At 42.5% G+C, this 18,387-nt stretch overlaps 2 protein-coding genes across 3 annotated transcripts; both read right to left on the bottom strand.

Moving 5' to 3' along the window:
* Positions 1–1,886: 1,886 nt before the first annotated feature.
* Positions 1,887–10,483, bottom strand: pou2f3 (POU class 2 homeobox 3). Of its 2 annotated transcripts, none has more exons than XM_055226533.1 (13): positions 10,380–10,483; positions 10,127–10,185; positions 7,642–7,670; positions 7,282–7,392; positions 7,092–7,215; positions 6,222–6,301; positions 5,855–6,016; positions 5,132–5,273; positions 4,139–4,272; positions 3,833–3,994; positions 3,252–3,294; positions 3,001–3,091; positions 1,887–2,173 (listed from the first exon to the last, which is right to left on the bottom strand). In XM_055226533.1, the coding sequence occupies exons 2-13, from the start codon at positions 10,167–10,169 to the stop codon at positions 2,134–2,136; spliced, it is 1,161 nt and encodes a 386-aa protein (XP_055082508.1). In that variant the 5' UTR covers positions 10,170–10,185; positions 10,380–10,483; the 3' UTR covers positions 1,887–2,133. The 2 variants fall into 2 exon arrangements, with proteins under 2 accessions (XP_055082508.1, XP_055082509.1); XM_055226534.1 differs by having other exon boundaries at positions 4,139–4,275; positions 5,135–5,273.
* A 1,658-nt stretch (positions 10,484–12,141) lies between these two features.
* psmg1 (proteasome (prosome, macropain) assembly chaperone 1) lies at positions 12,142–17,894 on the bottom strand. Its single transcript, XM_033978786.2, has 7 exons — positions 17,725–17,894; positions 17,527–17,630; positions 16,082–16,209; positions 15,298–15,360; positions 15,005–15,191; positions 13,758–13,888; positions 12,142–12,266 (listed from the first exon to the last, which is right to left on the bottom strand). The coding sequence occupies exons 1-7, from the start codon at positions 17,841–17,843 to the stop codon at positions 12,189–12,191; spliced, it is 810 nt and encodes a 269-aa protein (XP_033834677.1). The 5' UTR covers positions 17,844–17,894; the 3' UTR covers positions 12,142–12,188.
* Positions 17,895–18,387: the final 493 nt, after the last annotated feature.

Below are 18,387 nucleotides of genomic sequence, written 5' to 3'. Positions count from 1 at the left end.
AGTATTTAGTTACATTACTTAAGTAAAAGTACAAATACCAGAGCAAAAAAATACTCAAATAAAACTAAAAGTATTGCATGAAAAACTATGTAAGTAAAATGATTAAAGTACCCATTTAAAAATGTACTTAAAGAGTAAAAAGTAAAAGCATTTCATGCAGCTTTTGAAGTCTTATGAAACTTCAAATGCAGTGATTTAGATAAAGATTTGTGCTGAATTTTGTTCAAAGAAACAACTGAATCGAAAATAGTTTCTAGCTGTTTTTATTTGTATATTTTTCTTCACTCGAATTATGAATGTGTTAAAAATAAACCTATCAACCTTTTCAGCAGGTGTCAGGCAATAATAAAAAATACTTTTACTTTTCAATCCTGTTCAAAAATGTAGTAGGGTAGTAAGTACAGAGACCTTCTCTCAAAATGTAGTTAAGTAAAAATAAAAAGTACCCACTTTAAAACTTCAGTAAAGTACAGATACCTAAAATGTTTACTTAAGTACAGTACTTTACTAATTTTACTTTGTTACATCCCACCACTGTCTGATTCAAAGTAAACATATACTTAGTGACAACAGAGTTCTTACTTGTTTTTTTTTATTGAAATTTATTTTTTTATTGAATGTTTTTGTCACACAACACACATTCTGTTGAACAACATTCAAAAACTCGGCTGGACGTTTGCGCTACATCACTTTAGCCCCTGTGCAGAATAACCCCAAAGAGGACACTCAAAAATTGCAAACAGGGCTCGAGCAGGTACAGTAAGTGCTTATATAAGACTCACTAACAGATTCCCTGATTGATTATTGTATTGACTGATAGATCCGAAAGCGGAAGTGTTCAAAAAAAGAAAGATTTTTTGGAATTGGAATTTACAGTGTAACTTAGAATTATATAAATGTTCAAAAACAAAGTAAAAGCAGTCATCTTGAAAAAGCTCAGAATTGGCCAAAATTGGGTGTGGGAGCAGACTGGAGCCTCCGTGCTTGAACCCTCAGCCCCTCCTAAAGTGGGACTAAACACCTAAACTGGGAGAGTGAGGAAGGAGGAGGGATTGGGTCTGAGTGTATGAGGAACAATGTGATTGGTAATTAGGTATCCACACATCAAACTCCGCCTCTGCAGCCAGGTGTTTGTAAACAGAAACGCCTGGCTATAATTAGGGTAGTCTTTAATGATGTCACCAACTACTTGAAATAGCAGAGGCCACTGGAGGCAGCGCACACTTGACCAGAAAGCTGCAAATTTACCTAGATTCCACAAAAATTCCCAAAGAAAATGAGTGGATAATGCTATTGGATACACTACAGCCCATGGCCCCTGCGTCATTAGACTTCCAGCACCACTGAAGTTGGATAAGCTGAAAAGTCATATCAATGGTCTGTCCATATATTGAGAATGAGAAAACTTGTATGTTTCCTTTATATGCAGGGTTGGGCGTTTTTTTACATGGGCTGCAATTGAATCCAGACGTGTTTTAATCATGTGTTTTATGAAATTGCACTGCTGCCTTTCAAATACATTAATCAAATCTAATATAACAAATTCTTATAAGCAAATTTCTGTAAAGTATAGACTGTATGATTATTATTATCTGCTTTATCTGAAGGTTAAAGGGCCTATATTATGTTATTTTTTGATTAATGATATAAAAAAATCACTCCTCATTGTGATATGGTAATATTCTAACATGGCTTAAAGCTTTCAAGAGTCAATTTTGTGTGATATAGGACCTCTGGCACCTCAGGTTCAGTTGTAATTGGGAAGGATGAAGCACAAATTAAACAAAACATAACTTCAGGTAACTTTTTCACCAGGAAAAAACACAAACTCTTCAGTGTCATGCCAGATCAACACATTATAAAGAATTACAAAAAAAAATTAAAGTGAACATGGCCTGTTCTAAATGCTACATACAAACGCAGTGCTTTGGTAAACTGTACATGTAAAAAGCAGCACAGGCTTGGCTTGGACTAGACTTTCACACAGAGATTGTCACAACACATAATACTCTTTAAATAACTCAGGAAATTCAAAACTATCAAACTCAAAACTTAGTGGACTTTTTGGACCAGACTATCCACAACAGAAGAAAAAGTGTGGGGATAAGGCACGCCCCTCATGTGTCCCGGGCATCAGTGGTGGTAGGCTCCATTCCACGATCGATACCACGACCTATAGCCAAACACAACATGTAGTTAGTGTGCATTAACAAATTTGATTTCAGACACTTTAAAGAAACTGTCAAACTGGCTTTAAAGTTACTATATGTAAGTTAGAGTTTTTTTAACAGTAGATGGCAGATCTCCATTAAGAGCTTTTAATCATGTTATAGTTGTTCCAATTCCATAAGATATATTTCAGATACTTTAAAGATCCGATCTGCATAGTTATATAAAAACAAAAAAATAGCATACAAGTAGTAGTTTGAACATAATCTTGTTATCATTATAGGTGACACAGGAGAAAAATCACTAGGAACTTCTGGTTCAGGGCTTTGAGAAGAGAAGGACAGATGAGCTCAATTACTGATGCCAAAAAAACACACCAGTTTCATTAAATTGGTGCCTCAATAGACTGCATACTGTATAGTATAGAAATTTCATTTTGTTGTCTATCCTTGCCTCTACCCAAACCATAGCAAAGACTTTGACAATAAGACAAAACAGAGGCCTGATTTGGACCTGGGGTGAAGTAGTGGAGCAGCAGTGATTCAGAGATTACAGCACTCATCCACCAGCCTGAAAGTCAATGCTTGAACCAATGCATACTGTCGTCGTGTCATTGAGCAAGGCACTTCAGCCAACTTGCCTATGTATGAATTTGGTGCATGAGTGATTGGTGGTGGCTGAAGGCGCTAATAGCACAAACTGGCATCTCTTTACCCCAGGGCAGCTACAATAATTGTTTGTCACCTCCACGTATGGACTGAATAAATGATGCATTGTAAGCACTTTGGGCGTCAATATAAATAGTTTGGTTGGACACAACTGCAGACCTACCCAGTGGAGCTGTGGACCTGTGAGCTGACAGAAGGAGAGCTGCTGGGAGACCCTCCTCCTCCTGGACTGGGGGGAGACGAACTGGAAGACACTGAACACAAAACTGCATTAAAGCACTGAACACACAATTGCATTGAAGCACTGAACTCACAACTGTGTTAAAGCACCAAACACACAACTGTGTAAAAGCACTGAACACATGATTGTTAAAGCTATACTCAATGTGTACGGCCAGAAGCTGGAGGCCTTACCTGCACTGGAGGCCAGAGGGCTGTAGGACCTGGGAGCTCCAGACTGAAAACACAACAGGAATACACAGTTAAAGTCCTCTACTCTCTGCTTTGGTTCAGCCACATTACTAAATAAACAGACATTTACATTAACAAAAGCCACACAGAGGATTATCACATCAGAAAGTACAGTGAGCCTCATATAAGTCTCTCATTTGCGTTGCCAGTATCAATTCTGAAATCCAGTTGGTTTAAACCTAAAAGGACTGTTTGATCCGCATCACCACTATCTAAAACCCAGCACCTGCATTAAGTCATTAATCAGTGCTAGTGCAGCCTCTGCAGCTCAGTGAGAGAATTCTGGAAGTTCTGAGTTTTCACATGAGTCATGACATCTCCATATACTGAGAATGAGAAAAACTTGTATGTGTCCTCTATGTGCAGGTTAAGGTACTGGCGACACAGGTTTTGTTGTGATTGTAGTACATTCTTTTAAATGGTAAGGGTACAGTTCCTTTATATAGATGTGAATAAAAATGGTTCCAAGGAATTACTTAAATATAAATGAAGACTAAAGGATCCCCAAGCTAGCAGTTGCTCACCATCCTGGAGCTGTAGCTGTGTTTGACGGGCAGAGAGGCCACAGGGCTGTAGATCCTCTTCTCCTTCTGCCTCCTGTTACAGAACCACACCCGCACCACCTCTTTCTCCATGGACAACTGCTCAGAGATCAGGGTTATCTCCTCTGAGTTTGGTTTTGGGTTCTGAAGCGACACAGAAGACACAAGTAGAACAGGGGGGATATAGAAAAGACATAGAGGGGACACAGAGGACAAGGGTAGGATGGAGAGGACACAGAGGGACAGATGTAACACAGAGGTAATACAGGGACATAGAGGTGTGCTCACATCATGAAAGCGCTTCTCCAGGGTCAGCTTGATGTTGGTTTCGATGCTAGTGCGTTTCTTGCGCTTGCGTCCATAGCCCTCCATCAGAGGAGGCAGAGGCGAGGGGTTGCTCAGAGAGTCCGATGGTGAGTTCTCTGGTGACAGCACAAGCATCAGTCAGCTGAACTGATGTCACATGACCTATGGACATCTATATCCGCTATCCCTCTGTGTCACTTCTGTCCCACTGTGTCACTTCTATCCCTCTGTGTCATCTTTGTGTTACCTCTGTCCCGCTCTATCACATCTGTATCACCCCTGTCACTCTGTGTCACCCCTGTGTCACATCTATCCCTCTGTGTCACCTCTGTCCCTCTGTTCCACATCTGTCCCTCTGCGTCACAGCTGCCCCTCTGTGTTACAGCTCTCCCTCTCAGGTCCTGCTGTCCATCTGTGTCACATCAGTCCCTTTTGTCACATCTGTCCCCCGCGTTACCTCAAACTTTTGGGTTAGTGGGCACATGTTCAACCATTGAGCCACTGTTCACAATTCAGATTTCGGTTAATTATTACATTATTACACTCTGGTGGGGCAAAAATTGTAGTAATTTGTCTCAAAATGTTTGCTTCTTTTTTTTCTTAAAAAAAGACTAAAATAAAAACATCCATAATGAAAAAACATGCTCCGAAAAACATATACAACAAGTATCCTTATAAACCTGACTCCCATTGGCCTGCAGGGCTTTCTTCTGCTTGTTTCCATGGAGATGTTGTTCTTTTGGCTTTAATGTTCCACAGTATGGCATAAAATGTATATCTCCTTGGAGAATGTTCTGAAATATGGTTTTCTATTTCATGGAATCATGCAGGTGACAGGCCACCTCCAGAAAGTTACATGCGATCACATTAATAATGCGGTAAATCATTACAAAATGCGTCTATATGATATGATTATATGAATATTATTACATTTAGCATTTTTACATCATTGTGTGATTGTGTGGCTGCACGTACCAGCGTCACTGAGCCACTTCTCCAGCAAAGGCTTGAGTTTACACATGTTCTTGAAGCTGAGGTTGAGTGCTTCGAAGCGGGAGATTGTGGTCTGGCTGAAGTCATTGCCGTATAACTTCCCCATGGCAAGTCCCACATCTCCCTGGACACATGACGATAAACAGAGGACACATGAGCACAAATGGAGGACACGCAGAGGACAAATGAAGGACACAGAGGGCAAATGGAGGACATGAATAGGACAAATGAAGGACAAACAGAGGACACATAAAGACAAACGTAGGACACAAAAGAAGAAAGAGAGGACACATGAAGATAAACGGAAGACATGAGGACAAACAGAAAACATATGAGGACACGCTGAGGACAAACTGAGGACACAAGAGGACAAACGGAGGACAAATAGAGGACACACGAGGACAAACAGAGGACAAACTAAGGACATATGAGGACAAACAGAGGACAAATGAGGACAGACAGAGAAGAAGACAAACAGAAAGCATCCAGAGGACAAACGGAGGACACATGAGAACATGAGGAGGACAAGCAGAGGACAAACATAAGACAAACAAAGGACATGCAGAGGACAAACAATGGACAAACTGAGGACACGCAGAGAACAAACAAAAGACATAACAGAGGACACATGAGGACAAGCAGAGCACATTTGACAGAGCGGTGCTCTCAGAGGCCTCCCTGAATGGAATGTGAGTGTGTCCTGACCTGAGTGAAGCCCAGTTTGATGCGCCTCTGCTTGAAGGCCTTGGCGAACTGCTCCAGCTCCTCCAGGTCACTGGGCTCCTCCTGTGGGGCTAGAGCCATGTGTTTGGCCACCTGGAGGTGGGACATGTCCATGTGGGCGTCCAGACTGGAGCGCGCCATGGACTGGGACAGACAAAACAACACAATAATGTTATAAAAAAAAGTTTACTAAGGAAATCACAATCGGGAGAATGCAAGCCAGAGACTTATGAGAAAAGTGTTTATAAACTTATTGCAATGGTTAATTAGGATGCTCAGAATGCATAAGGTAAGTGAAAAAAATAAGGTACAGAGCTTTCAAGGTGGTCTTGAAATTCTAGTGGTCTACCTGGGAGCTGAGACCAGACTGGTGCAGGAGACTGGAGGTCGAGGGGTTGGGGAGAGACAGAAGGTTCTGCTGTAGAAGAGCTGTAGATAAAACAAAAACAAGTGAGCAAATGGTAGAGCTCTACATGCACCCTACAAAGGACGTCACACATGTAATCTCCCCTGTTACAGCAATAGACTATATATATCTCTGTATATAGCTAACCCACAGGCCGCCATGTTCCAAATAGGCAGTGAGCATGGGAGCAATTCTGCTCTATCAACTTTGACTCCAATTCACTTTGTTTTGAAAAATGATGACCCTTCTTTGTAACTGCTGCAGTTAGGTTCATTATTTTGGTTTTAAAATTTTCCTTCTAACCTGCTCTAGTGTTTTTATTTCACTGTTGTCTGTAAATCAAGATATGAACATTAATAACAGACAATCAAAGCCTTCTTTTGATGAGGTCACTTTGCTAGTACTAGCAACAGGTTTGATTGACAGCATTGCTAAACACCACCCCCTGCCAAACCAGAGGTGCGAGCGGGAATGGGTGAGTAACTTCAACCAACTGGCTCCTGATTGGCTCTGGTTGCTTTGATGGAACTTGGCTCCAAATTTGCTCCTATAACTGTTAATATCGATGAACTTCATATGGCTGGTGTCGAATGCTATGGATGGCATCACACTCCCTTTGTCCAGCTCTGAATACAGTCTATGGTTACTCCCTCTGTGTCCCTGCTGTTCATCTGCTTTATCTGTGTCAAAAGAAGATATGCTAGGCCCCTGTACCTGACAGGTGCAGATTGGTGCTGCCTCTCTTAAACAGAGGATGTGTATGTGACTCCTGATGTGCTGTGTTTTAAGCTGAGGTTGTTTGTAAGCATGTACCTGGGTGAGTGCTGGAGCTCTGGGACAGCAGGAAGGAGGAGGGCGTGGCTAGGTGAGTGGGTGGTGCCAGATGAGCAGGTGGCATCAGGACCAGCTGCGGGACGGTGTGTAGCGAAGGCAGCTCCTGCAACCATAGAGAGGTCAGAGAGAAGAGCTCAGCACGTTAACATGCACAACAGTGTATACGTACCCCTGTGAGCTGAGGGGCCCCTGGCATGGGCCCCGGGGAGCTGTGGCTCAGGGGACATGTCTTCAGCGTGGACTCACAGTGAGGAGAGTCACTGATGTCTTCTGTTTTTATCTGATAAAACAAAGCACACACAGATGAACCAGGACTGAACAACTGTCCACCCGTACCAAAGCCTACAGCCGCAATTCTCCACCTGTACCAGAGCATGTACAACCCTGCACCTGTACCAGAGTGCATAGCCCCAACCCTCTACCTGTACCACAGTCTGTTTATCAAACAGCCTAAGAGAATATTTGGAAAGAAACCAAATAGCTGCAAACTGTATGAGTTGTCATTTGAAGATGGTTTAAGTGTACTCACCTGTCTGCTGAACGGCAGCCCGCTCTGCTCTGGAACCAAAGCGTATTACAATTAGTGCAAAGTACTTCATACTACATACTCGGTCAAACTGTGCAGTAATGTACAGGGCCTACATTGACAGAGGAGATAGGGGCAACAGGGCCCACCGTGACAGGGGGCAGGGCCATGGAAAAGCCTTTTCCTGATGATATAACAATATTCTGCAAATGGACCTGATGCCTTTAGATGTAATTTAGACCGCACCAAGAGTCACTATATTACTGCTATTGCATTATATTAAAATTAATTTCAATATACACATTTTGGGTGCTGTGCTGGTTGCTGTGTTAGGTCCTGTGTTGGGTGCTGCAGTGGGTGTTAAGGTTAAGGTACATACCAAGACTGGTATTTCTCCAGGGCACAGCTGAGTTAGGTGCTGTGGGTGTTGGGTGCTGTATTGAGTGCTGTATTGGGTACTTGTTCAGTGTTGTATTTTGTGCTGAAGTGTGTGCCATGTTGAGTGCCATGTCGGGTGGTGTGGCAGGTGAGGTGGCAAGACTAGTACTCCAGGGTGCAGCTCTGTTGGATGGCACTTTGAGTTTGGGTGCTTGTTGGGTGCCGTGTTTTATGCTATAGTGGGTGCCATGTTGAATGGTATGGAAGGTGGTGTGGCAGGTGAGGTGGCAGGTGGTTGACAGGTAAGACTGACACTTCTCCAAGGCACAGCTGTGTTGGATGTTGTGATGGATGTTCGCTGGATGCTGTGTTTTGTGCTGTGTTTAGTGCTGTATTTGATGCTATAATTGGTGCCATGTTGGGTGCCACGTCGGGTGCCACGTCGGGTGCCATGTTGGGCGGTGTGACAGGTGAGGTGGCAGCTGGTTGGCAGGTAAGACTGGTACTTCTCCAGGACACAGTGCTCATTTGCCTGTCAAATGGGTCCAGGGGAGACTGGGAGACGCAGTGAGCTGGAGATACCAGATGCAAATGAGCAGTAACCTCCAGCACTGCTCTAAGCCCCCTCCCCTCTCTGTCTCTTTCACACACACACACACACACACACACACACACACACACACACACACACACACCCCGACACACACGCACACACAAGCACACACACATTTCCCATATTACTCTTCCAGTATGTAAATGAGGGAGCTATGCAAATGAGCTGTGCCCATCGGAGCAGATTCCCAGGACAGGAGTTTGCAGCAGTGTCCATGTGCCAACTGTCCATTACATGAGGGAGGTTAAGAGGTTAATCTAACAAGGGGAAGGGGCCATCCTGCTCAGAGGGGTACAACATTTACATTCACGATATGGCCCCACTAGGGTTGTCAAAAGTATTTTTAAAAATCAGATACTAATCAATACAAATTTAGATTTCGATTTGTAGATCTACTAGATCTAGAATAGAACTACTTCTCATTTAAGCAGGTATCTTTAGAATGATCTTGATCTGTGTCAGAGCAAGTATAAAACCACTTAGACTAGTATACACTTATGGAATACTATGGAACCTACCTGGATGACTGAAGGATTATGCATGGTAATATAAAAGAAAGTACTATGATTTAATGTTGAAAATATTAAAAAATATAAGGAGCGTTTTGTTTTGTTTTTTTAATTATTGGAATCAGTATTGAGTATCAAGTATATTCCTTAGTATCAAAATTGAGTTTGAAATGTTACTATCCTGACTAGTCCCCACATATCTTGGATTATATATATATATATATATATATTATTATTATTATTATTATTTTTTATTTTTTTTTGGCAAACAAAAAAATACCTTGTCCATTGCTACTTATTTTAACTTGTAATCCTGTAGTTTAGGCCAGAGTTTCTCAGATGGCTGTACCCAGGGATCTCTGCAGTTTTTGTAAGATATTTGTATTATGTATAGACAAATCTATTAATGTTTTTGTCATCATCATTTGTCAGCTATTTTATCTATGGTTTTATCTCATTATTGACTTAATTTAGTCTCGTGTTAAGATATGTTTAGCCCTAATTTAAGATAAAGGTTTAGATCTGGTTGTTTGTGTGAAAAGTTTGATTGCTGCTGTTTTAGTTCTGTGGTACAGATAGGACCCACGCAGCACTGGGAGAGAGTTATGGAGGGAGGGATGAAATTATGAAATGAAAATTAACAGCTTCTCCTGATTTGATAAAACATTTTCTATATTTTGATCTCCCAGCCTATACCTAAACATTTTAAACGTAGGAAATATAGTAAATATATACTGGGTTATATAGATATGACGTGTACGGCGTCCACAGACATTTTAAAGTTTGGGAGCCACTGAACTATTTATTAAAATTCACCAAGCAGGCTAATATGGACAGTGCTCGTCTCTGCTTAAAAACAAATTGTGTGTGGTATGAAGCTAAGGCTACTTTATCCACTTTCACCCTTTTTAATTTAGAGCCCGTGTGGATCTGTATTCCAAATCTGAAAATGTCCTCCTACCCAGGTGCAAATGAACGCGTGTCTTACCGGGCTCCGCCGTAGTCTCCGCCTGCTCCACCTCTGAGCTCATCTCAATACTGCACTGTCTGAAATGATAAATAAAGCTGATTTTACTACATCGTTGTAACTTAAGTAGGAACCCGTATGTAGCCACTGACAACACTTATTTTAATGCCCCCTCCCACGCTCCATCAGCCGCTGACATGTGGAGGCATCCCAGTCTGCGCAGGTCAGCGCGCCGCGCCGCGCACACAGCTGTGGAGTCCGAGGGGACACTTACCCGCTCAGCTGTGGAAATTGCCGGAGCTGTGGAGGGTCCAGGGGCCGTGGTAGAAGTGTGTTATCGGGGACAGCTCGCAGACATGTTCGTCTCAGTCGCGCGTCTCCTCGGCTCCGCTCATGCTTCATTTCCATACGCCTCTCACACGACTCTCGCTCCTTCTCAACTTTGCATAAAACAACAAAGGCCTCGCCGACTGTCACTGCAGGCCCCGCCTTTCCTACGAACTCACTCTGCCGCTTTTTGGCTTATAATGCTCTAGGCAATCTAGACTGGTGTAATTGCTGATTTTTAATATTTCAGTGTTGATCCACGGTTTGGTTTCACGGAGCGATCCTCAATTATCTCTACTAGTGTGTGGTGCCTGTTGCGTCAAACGCCCGCTCCGAAGCGCACAGCGGTAAACTGCTCCTGGGCGGCTCTTTTTAGGGTCATCTTTCCCTTTGGGGTCTTGCTGTAGGCACTGCCACGGCCGTAGAAACTGACAGTAGACCTGCCGTTTTGGGCCTACAACTCGCCCGGTGAGCCCTTGTTTAGTCAGGCCATTGACACTGTCAAGACAGGCATCAGGAGGCCTCGATGTTTGCAGCCCAAAAATACGTCGCTTCTGTGGCATCATGGTAAAACCTCAAACTCACAGTGTGTCTCTGACTTTTGGGTCGAAGTTGGGTCACGTTTGATTGACAGTCTCTTTATTTACAAAATGTGACTCTGTGGATGTGGTGACACATTCACACATAAACAGGCCCGCGCACACTGCGCGTGTGGGCCTGGGTACTACTCTGACTTACCAAACACATCTTGATATAAACTGAAATGCTATGTGTTTCTACTGGATGTCCATGTCCACTGTGCACTGGGCATCGAATGTACTACTTTTTGATGGGTTTTGGTTGTTCAGTCAGCTGAAGAAATAGTTGGATGTGGCTTGAATAAGCCCCTTGCTTCAGTTTTGCCTACTCATTTTACTTTTTGTCATTTATACTATAAAAAAACAAATTGCTCAAATAAAAATGAAACGCAATGGTTGATGCGCGAATGGCGACATAAACATGGTTTAATGTTTAGATTCAGCGGTAAAGATTTCTCGTGCACAACCTCATACCTCTTCCATGTAATATGCCTGTACGCTGCACAGTAAACAGCCAAACAGTGGTTTATTCAGAAATAACAGGAAAGGCAGGAGTGCAGTACCTTTACGCACCGCTAGGAGTTTCCTGGCACCGTCCATTCGCTTCCTGCTCTTCCTAAAGAGATACGCCAGGGGGCAGGGTAGAGACAAAGCTGCGGCTGAATGAAGTTGCACTGTGTTGCGGATTGTTGAATTGTTGAGAGGCCCATCTGTGCGTAAAACTAGAGGGTACTTCTCATCTTTTATATATTTCGACTGTATGCTGTCACATGTGAAATTTAAACATAAAAATATGGCAACAGTCAACACTGATGGGAGTCCAAACTTTCCAAAACAATCTTTAAAAACAATGTTCCGATGACTACCTCTCAAATGTATTCTACCTTGGATCACTCCTGGATGAATGAGGGATTACACCATCTAATTTCTAAGAGTGAAGTGTCTTGCTTAGTGGTGCAACTATAGCAAAGAACTGTCCATAGAAGGACATGTTCCACCTATCTTAAATTACTGAGAAGCATGCTTAACCATAAAAATATAAATGGCCAGACTAAAATGGGCCACAAAACATCCAGGTGTGGTATAAGGGGACCACTGACAGAGTTTATTTGACACCACAGACCCCAGAACAAAATTTTGAAATTGTTTTATTTAAAAAAAAAAATCAAAAATCCATATTAAATGTAAAGATTGCTCTGGACATTAGCTTGTGAGATGAACTTCCTGAGGATATCCCGGTCAGGCGAGAAATCCAGCTATGGCAGACAGGAGCACAGGTTAAAAGGGTCAAAGTATCGATAAACAGATACTAATTGACACTAAAACTAGTATCAAAACTAAATATTCATTTGAGACCTTGATATCTGATCAATACTGAAAAAATAAATAAATACCGGTAAATAAATATCACATAACTTTTATATTAGCTTTTATATTAGCTTTATTTGAACTAGTGTAAGACCACATTATACCATTATTTTGTGTTGAAAATTGCAATACTGACTAAAAAGAGCTTTTCAAAATTGGCACCACGTTCCAAGACTATTCTTTAGAATCGAAATTCAAGTTAGATATTTCAGTATTGTGACAGCACTAGTCTATGCTACTATTTGCAGGGGCAGAAAGTAACTAATTACAAATACTCATGTTACTGTAATTGAGTAGATTTCTGGGGTACTCAATTTTATACTTTTTGATTGATAACATTTGTTTAAAGCGATCTAAAGTGCTTCTAAAACTGTGAAAATATAACTAGTAAATTGTACTGAGTTGTATTTTTCATCTTTTTTACTTTTAGTTAAGTGCAATCTTGGCAGCAGTAGTTGTACTTGTAATTGAGTACATTAGTAGCCACCAGGGTTGTCAAAAGTATCAAAAATCTGTTACTAATCAATACTAAAACTAGCATCAAAACTAGACACTCATTTGAGCAGTTATTGATTAAATGAGTCACATTCACAGGACAGAAATGAACCTTTCCCGAATAGCTTTAGAGTGATCGTGAGCTGTATCATTGTATCAGGTATAAGTCCATGGACCACTATAGAACCTACCTGGACACTGAGGGATTACACCGATATAAGGCCACATGGTATTTTTTTTATATTTCATTGTGGTATAGGAATCTGTATTGAGTATTAAGTCTATTTTTTAGTATAGAAATGGAGTTTAACATTTTTGTATCATGACAACACTATCTAGACATGTAACTGTACTTTTACACAAGTACACATTTTCAGTACTCTTTCCACCACTGACCATTTGTCTTTTAACACTCAGTTCAGAGTTTAAAACTGCAGGAACATCCGACAGCTGCGCACTGTCCGTTTGTAATTATAATCAGAGGTGGGCAGTACATTTACTCAGTAACGTTTACTTGAGTAACTTTTTAAAGACATACTTTACAGAGTACTTTTCTAGCAGCATACTTTTACTCCTCTTACTTGAGTAAAAGTTTCGGTTCCTCTTCTCACTGTGAGTAAGTCTATGAGTGACAAGAGCTTTATGTTGATAATACGAAATTATTTGAACATTTGTTTTTCTTGTACTGATCCTTCAAATATAATTTAGTTTGTCTATTTTTGTGTCTTTCCTTTGAAAATACCAGATTTTGAGCATTATTTAAAATTTTGTCTAAGCATATAGCATATTTCGATCAGTCACAAACCCAGAAATAGCACTGGTGCACTGTTTGCACAAAACACCTTTGACAACCCACAACAGCTGACAGTTCCTCTGATCCCCACCTTGAGATCCTGTGCCAGACGGGCTACAACCGGTCTGAACATGTCCATGGTGGTGGAGTCTGCAGAGCGGGCATCACTGTAGCACTGGTACACCGCAGCACTGATGTTGTGGAGCTGACAGAAGCTCACCACTGAAACACAGAAAAGGAGAATACATGAAATATTAGATCTGCTGATTCTCTGGTATTTAGTGTAATGTTCATTAATTCACTTTTTGGTTTGTGATATACGCGTTTTGTCTGTGGATTGCTTTGATCCATCGATGTAAAAGGAAAATGCTATATTTGCTGAGGACAATATATTAATTTGTTTAATATATTTCACTTTGTTTTTGACTCTTTGAGTCCCCCCCTCCCTTTGCAACCAGCATGCGTCCCACTAATGAAACTACTGCACATCACATCAGGTTTTTAAAGCTGTGGTGTGAAGTTTTGTATCCTACTTTTGTACATTTATGGAGAATTGTCGTGTGGGAGCATGGGTGATGTAGGCTTGTGGGCTGAGGATTATACGGGCTTTAACCTCCTGAGACCCGAGCTCTTGCATGACATGCTTTATTAATTTCTCTTTGTTATTTGGGCTGACTGTTACCTGATGAGTGTAAATACAAAGAATTATCTTTTTACATTATATAGTTTCTGAGAAAAACGTATGTAAATCAAATGTCCTCATATGTGGACATTTTAATCATTTTGATAAAACATTTGAATAATGATTTGCAAAACCTATTTATTAAGACCCTGAAAATAGCAAAATTTGTCCTGAATGTAAAAACAAAATGAGAAACAACAATTGTGCCTCTTGGAACAATGTGTCTCGTGTGAAGAGCTGCAGACAGAAGCAGGAAGAAAAACAAAAGAAATTAAAATAAAATATTCTAAACATTCTAAACTGTTAAAAAAAATGAATATATATATAATATATTTGCATTGTTGCTGTTATTGTATGCTGTTATTCTCCTTCTAAAAATTTGCATTGTGGCCTAGACAACCCAAAATGTGTTGTCCACATATGAGGACGCCAGGTCTCAGGAGGTTAAGAAGGGTTCACATAGTGCCCAGGAGAGACTGCTAAAATACTCCAGCATGCATGGATGACATCTAAAACCTCTTCAGGCATGTTTTGATGGAAGGTTATAACATGGTTATACAATAGATTTTTTTAAAGCCATACTGTGGAATATCTCCATGGGGACCAGCAGCTAATGCACCCCCCCCTCCAAAAAACGTTACATAGACAAAAAGCACCTGCAGCAGGGAGACCTGACACCAGATTGGGCAGCTCTACCGGGGGGCAGCAGATTGGCTCGGACCACGCAGAGGTGTGAAGAGACCGCAAGCAAGGATCAGGGCCCAGAGGTTGTGGTGATTGGTACTCTGCCGCTGGACAGTCCGACAGCACAGTGACCTGAGAGGCGTCCAGGCTGCCCAGGACCTGTGGAATTCATAGAGACAGGATGTAACAGAGAGGACATAAAAGACAGGCTATAACAGAGGGGTCGCAACACAAGGGACAGGGACACAGGGACACATGGACAAACCTGCTCGGTCCATTGGAAGAGCTGGTCCTCCGCCACAAAGCAATCCACCTGACACACTAGCACCTGCTCAGGGACACAAGCACAAATAAATACAGGTATTTAAGCAAGACATTTTATACTGTATGTAGTTATAATCCATCACACCTGTTAATCATCATTTTATATTTTGGACATTCCAAATTGCAATATTGTTCTAAATGAATTAATAAAAGAAACAAGTCAGCTGATTTTTTTTTTATTTGTGCAAAAAAAGCTATACTAGCTATATAGAATCGATAGATAAATAAGGGATGTAATCACAGAGTAGTGGACATGTATGACATGCTATAAGTCATCATCATAGCCCGATCTTGTCGGATCGCAAAAGCCAAGTAGGGCTGGGCCTGGTTAGTACTTGGATGAGAGACTGCTCTAGTTGGCCATGAGCAACAACATCACTTTCATTTTCAGCTTAACAGAGAGTGCAGTTAGTGTCTGATGCCTTCTCCTGGTAATAGTGAGGAGTGAAGCAGTTTATAAAGCCAAAGGCCCCACACTGAAGGCATCTTGAGAAATTAAAGGTGCACCATGAAACCTTTCTGGTGGAGGGTGTGCACCTGCTTGTTGCCATAAAGATGCCCCAGAGTATGTCCATTTCCATTTTTATCAATTAAAACACCTGCAACTGAATAAATGCCATATTGTGCAACATTCCAGCAGTAAAGCAATATAATCCCTATGGAGACAAGCAGGGTGGTTTCCCTCCACTTGCAAAGTGTGTGTGTGCATCTATGTGTGTACTCACGTGGCTCTCCCTGTGCCGGTGCAGAACACAAGTAGTGTCCTCAGAGTGGACAGTCCTCTCATTCCACAAAGACACGTGTCCCACTGCATCCCAGCCTCCATGGGACAGGAAGTATACAGAGACAAACCCTGCACACAGTACACAGGACAAATCACTGTGACCAACCATAAAGAGTGACCTATGTGCATTCATTTTCAGTCATTATAAACTAAAAGTGAACTTTGATTAATAAAACACATTTACCAAATCACACCTATACCGTTATATGGTGTCGCAGTATAACAGTTTGGGAACAGAATTTGTCCTTGACAATGCCATTTGAGATTAAAAAAAAATAAAAAATTATCTGATAATTAGAAACAATATATAAACCTCATGACTGGCAGACCGGGATGGTGGTTCATCTGTTTAAGAGGGTGTGTTCCAAGTACAGGGGAAACATACTCCTCAGCCTTCGCAATAAGGACTATTCCAGGAAACTGGAGAGGAGAATCTGACGGGTAGTTGAACCACAAATTCAGGAGGATACTCTCCATCGGGTGCTCGAGGCTTCATGGGAGTTAGCCCAACCAGTCCAGATGTGCTTTGTGGATCTGCAGAAGGCATTGACAGGCGGATTGGTGCAGCATTTTCAGTGATGCGGTTGCTGTATTAAACTGTTTTGGTAAAGAAGGAGCTAAGTCAAAAGGAAAAGCTGTCGATTAACCGGACAATCTATATTACTACCCCCACCTATGGCCATGAGCTTTGGGAAGGGACAAGATCGCAGACACAAGCGGTTGAAATGAGTTTCCTCCGCAGGGTGGCTGGGTGCTCCCTTGGAGATAGTGTGAGGTCAGTCACACTGTAGGCACTCGGAGTAGAGCTGCTGCTCCTCCACGTTGAGAGGAGCCAGCTGAGGTGGCTTGAACATCTGTTCAGGATGACTTCTGGATGACTCACTGTTCTTGGCATGTCCCACTGGGAGGAGACCCCGGGGAAGACCAAGAACAAGCTGGAGGATCTATGGCTCTCAGCTGGCCTGGGAATGCCTTGGGGTCCCACCGGAGGAGCTGGAGGATGTGTCTGGGAGTCCGTGCTTGGATTACTGGCCGCCCCGCCTCTGATAAGCGGAAGAAAATGGATGGATAGATATAAACCTCTATACTATTACATTGCTGTATTTCACACCATGGCAGTATGCTCTGATGTAATTTTCTGGGCTCACCTCCTATATGTGACTAAAGCACCACTTTAAAAAATACCATCTGAGGCTTGGTCAAAAAAAAAAAGAAAAAAAAAAGGGAGTTTTGGTGGTCCAAACGGGGACGAGTTGAAATGAAAGACTCTGAACTCGTAATGGCCCGAGGTGTACAGGTGTACATTAATTGTAAGCTCCCGGACTACTACACAAATTAGATCACAGATTTAACTCGGGTACACGTGTGGGTGTCTTGGGCGCTTACTGGTGGCGTTGTGTCCCACGGCCAGCAGCAGGTGTGGGCAGGGCAGTCTGTGGCCGCTGTCCGGGCTCTGCTCTATCGTGGGGCTCCAGCGTACCCGGACCTGCCTGGCAGAGAGAGGGACTGTCAGATTCATTTGTGCCGCGTCACCGCTGCGCCGTTGCGCAGCCAGTAGCCGCGGTGCCCGCTGTTCCTACCCACCTCTTGTCCTCCAGCTCTCTCAGGATGAGCTGGTCCTCTTCATCCTGCTCCTCCTCGTCGTCGTCCTCCTCCACGGCCCGGGAGTACACGGACAGCACTTCTCCAAAGAACGTCGCCATGTCAGTTTGTGTTGTTGGTCTGCACTTCCGCCGGAGTCCCGGAAAGACGCGTTCTTCTACTGCGCACGGGAGCTGCGCTCTGCACCGCCCCTCTTGGGCAGTGAAGTGATAGTGCAACTGAAATGTGATAGATTTCATTAGCCCGCGTGTGCCAGGCCGTATCACACTGTGCCTACTTTGTACCAAATTCTTAAGTGTCATAATTTCAAACACCTCCCACTAATGCATATGCTGTTAGGGTTTTTTTTTGTTTTTTGTTTTCCAAAAGGAGCTGCGGATAATCATGCTCGCCTAGTTGCTTCACTGTTCCAGGGGATACGTAGACCGATGTGGGCTACTTAAAAGAGAAGGCCTATAATTCTCCAGATATTCCAGTTGCCCACAGGTACAAAGTCACACTGCCATTACTCAGGGATTTGGTGGCGCTGTCCATGGTGCTGACGGCTCCAGCGCGTCCTGCGGTCTGTATTGGACAAACGTGTCTCTGCATAAGGAGGACAGACCCCGCCCCTGTCCAGTGTCCCTGTGTCTCAGTCTAAGGAGG

The sequence above is a fragment of the Periophthalmus magnuspinnatus genome, chromosome 14 (genome assembly GCF_009829125.3).
Source record: "Periophthalmus magnuspinnatus isolate fPerMag1 chromosome 14, fPerMag1.2.pri, whole genome shotgun sequence".
NCBI classification, from domain to species: Eukaryota; Metazoa; Chordata; class Actinopteri; order Gobiiformes; family Gobiidae; genus Periophthalmus; species Periophthalmus magnuspinnatus.
The sequence above is the reverse complement of the archived record's forward strand: the minus strand, read 5'-3'. Positions and strand labels throughout refer to the sequence as shown.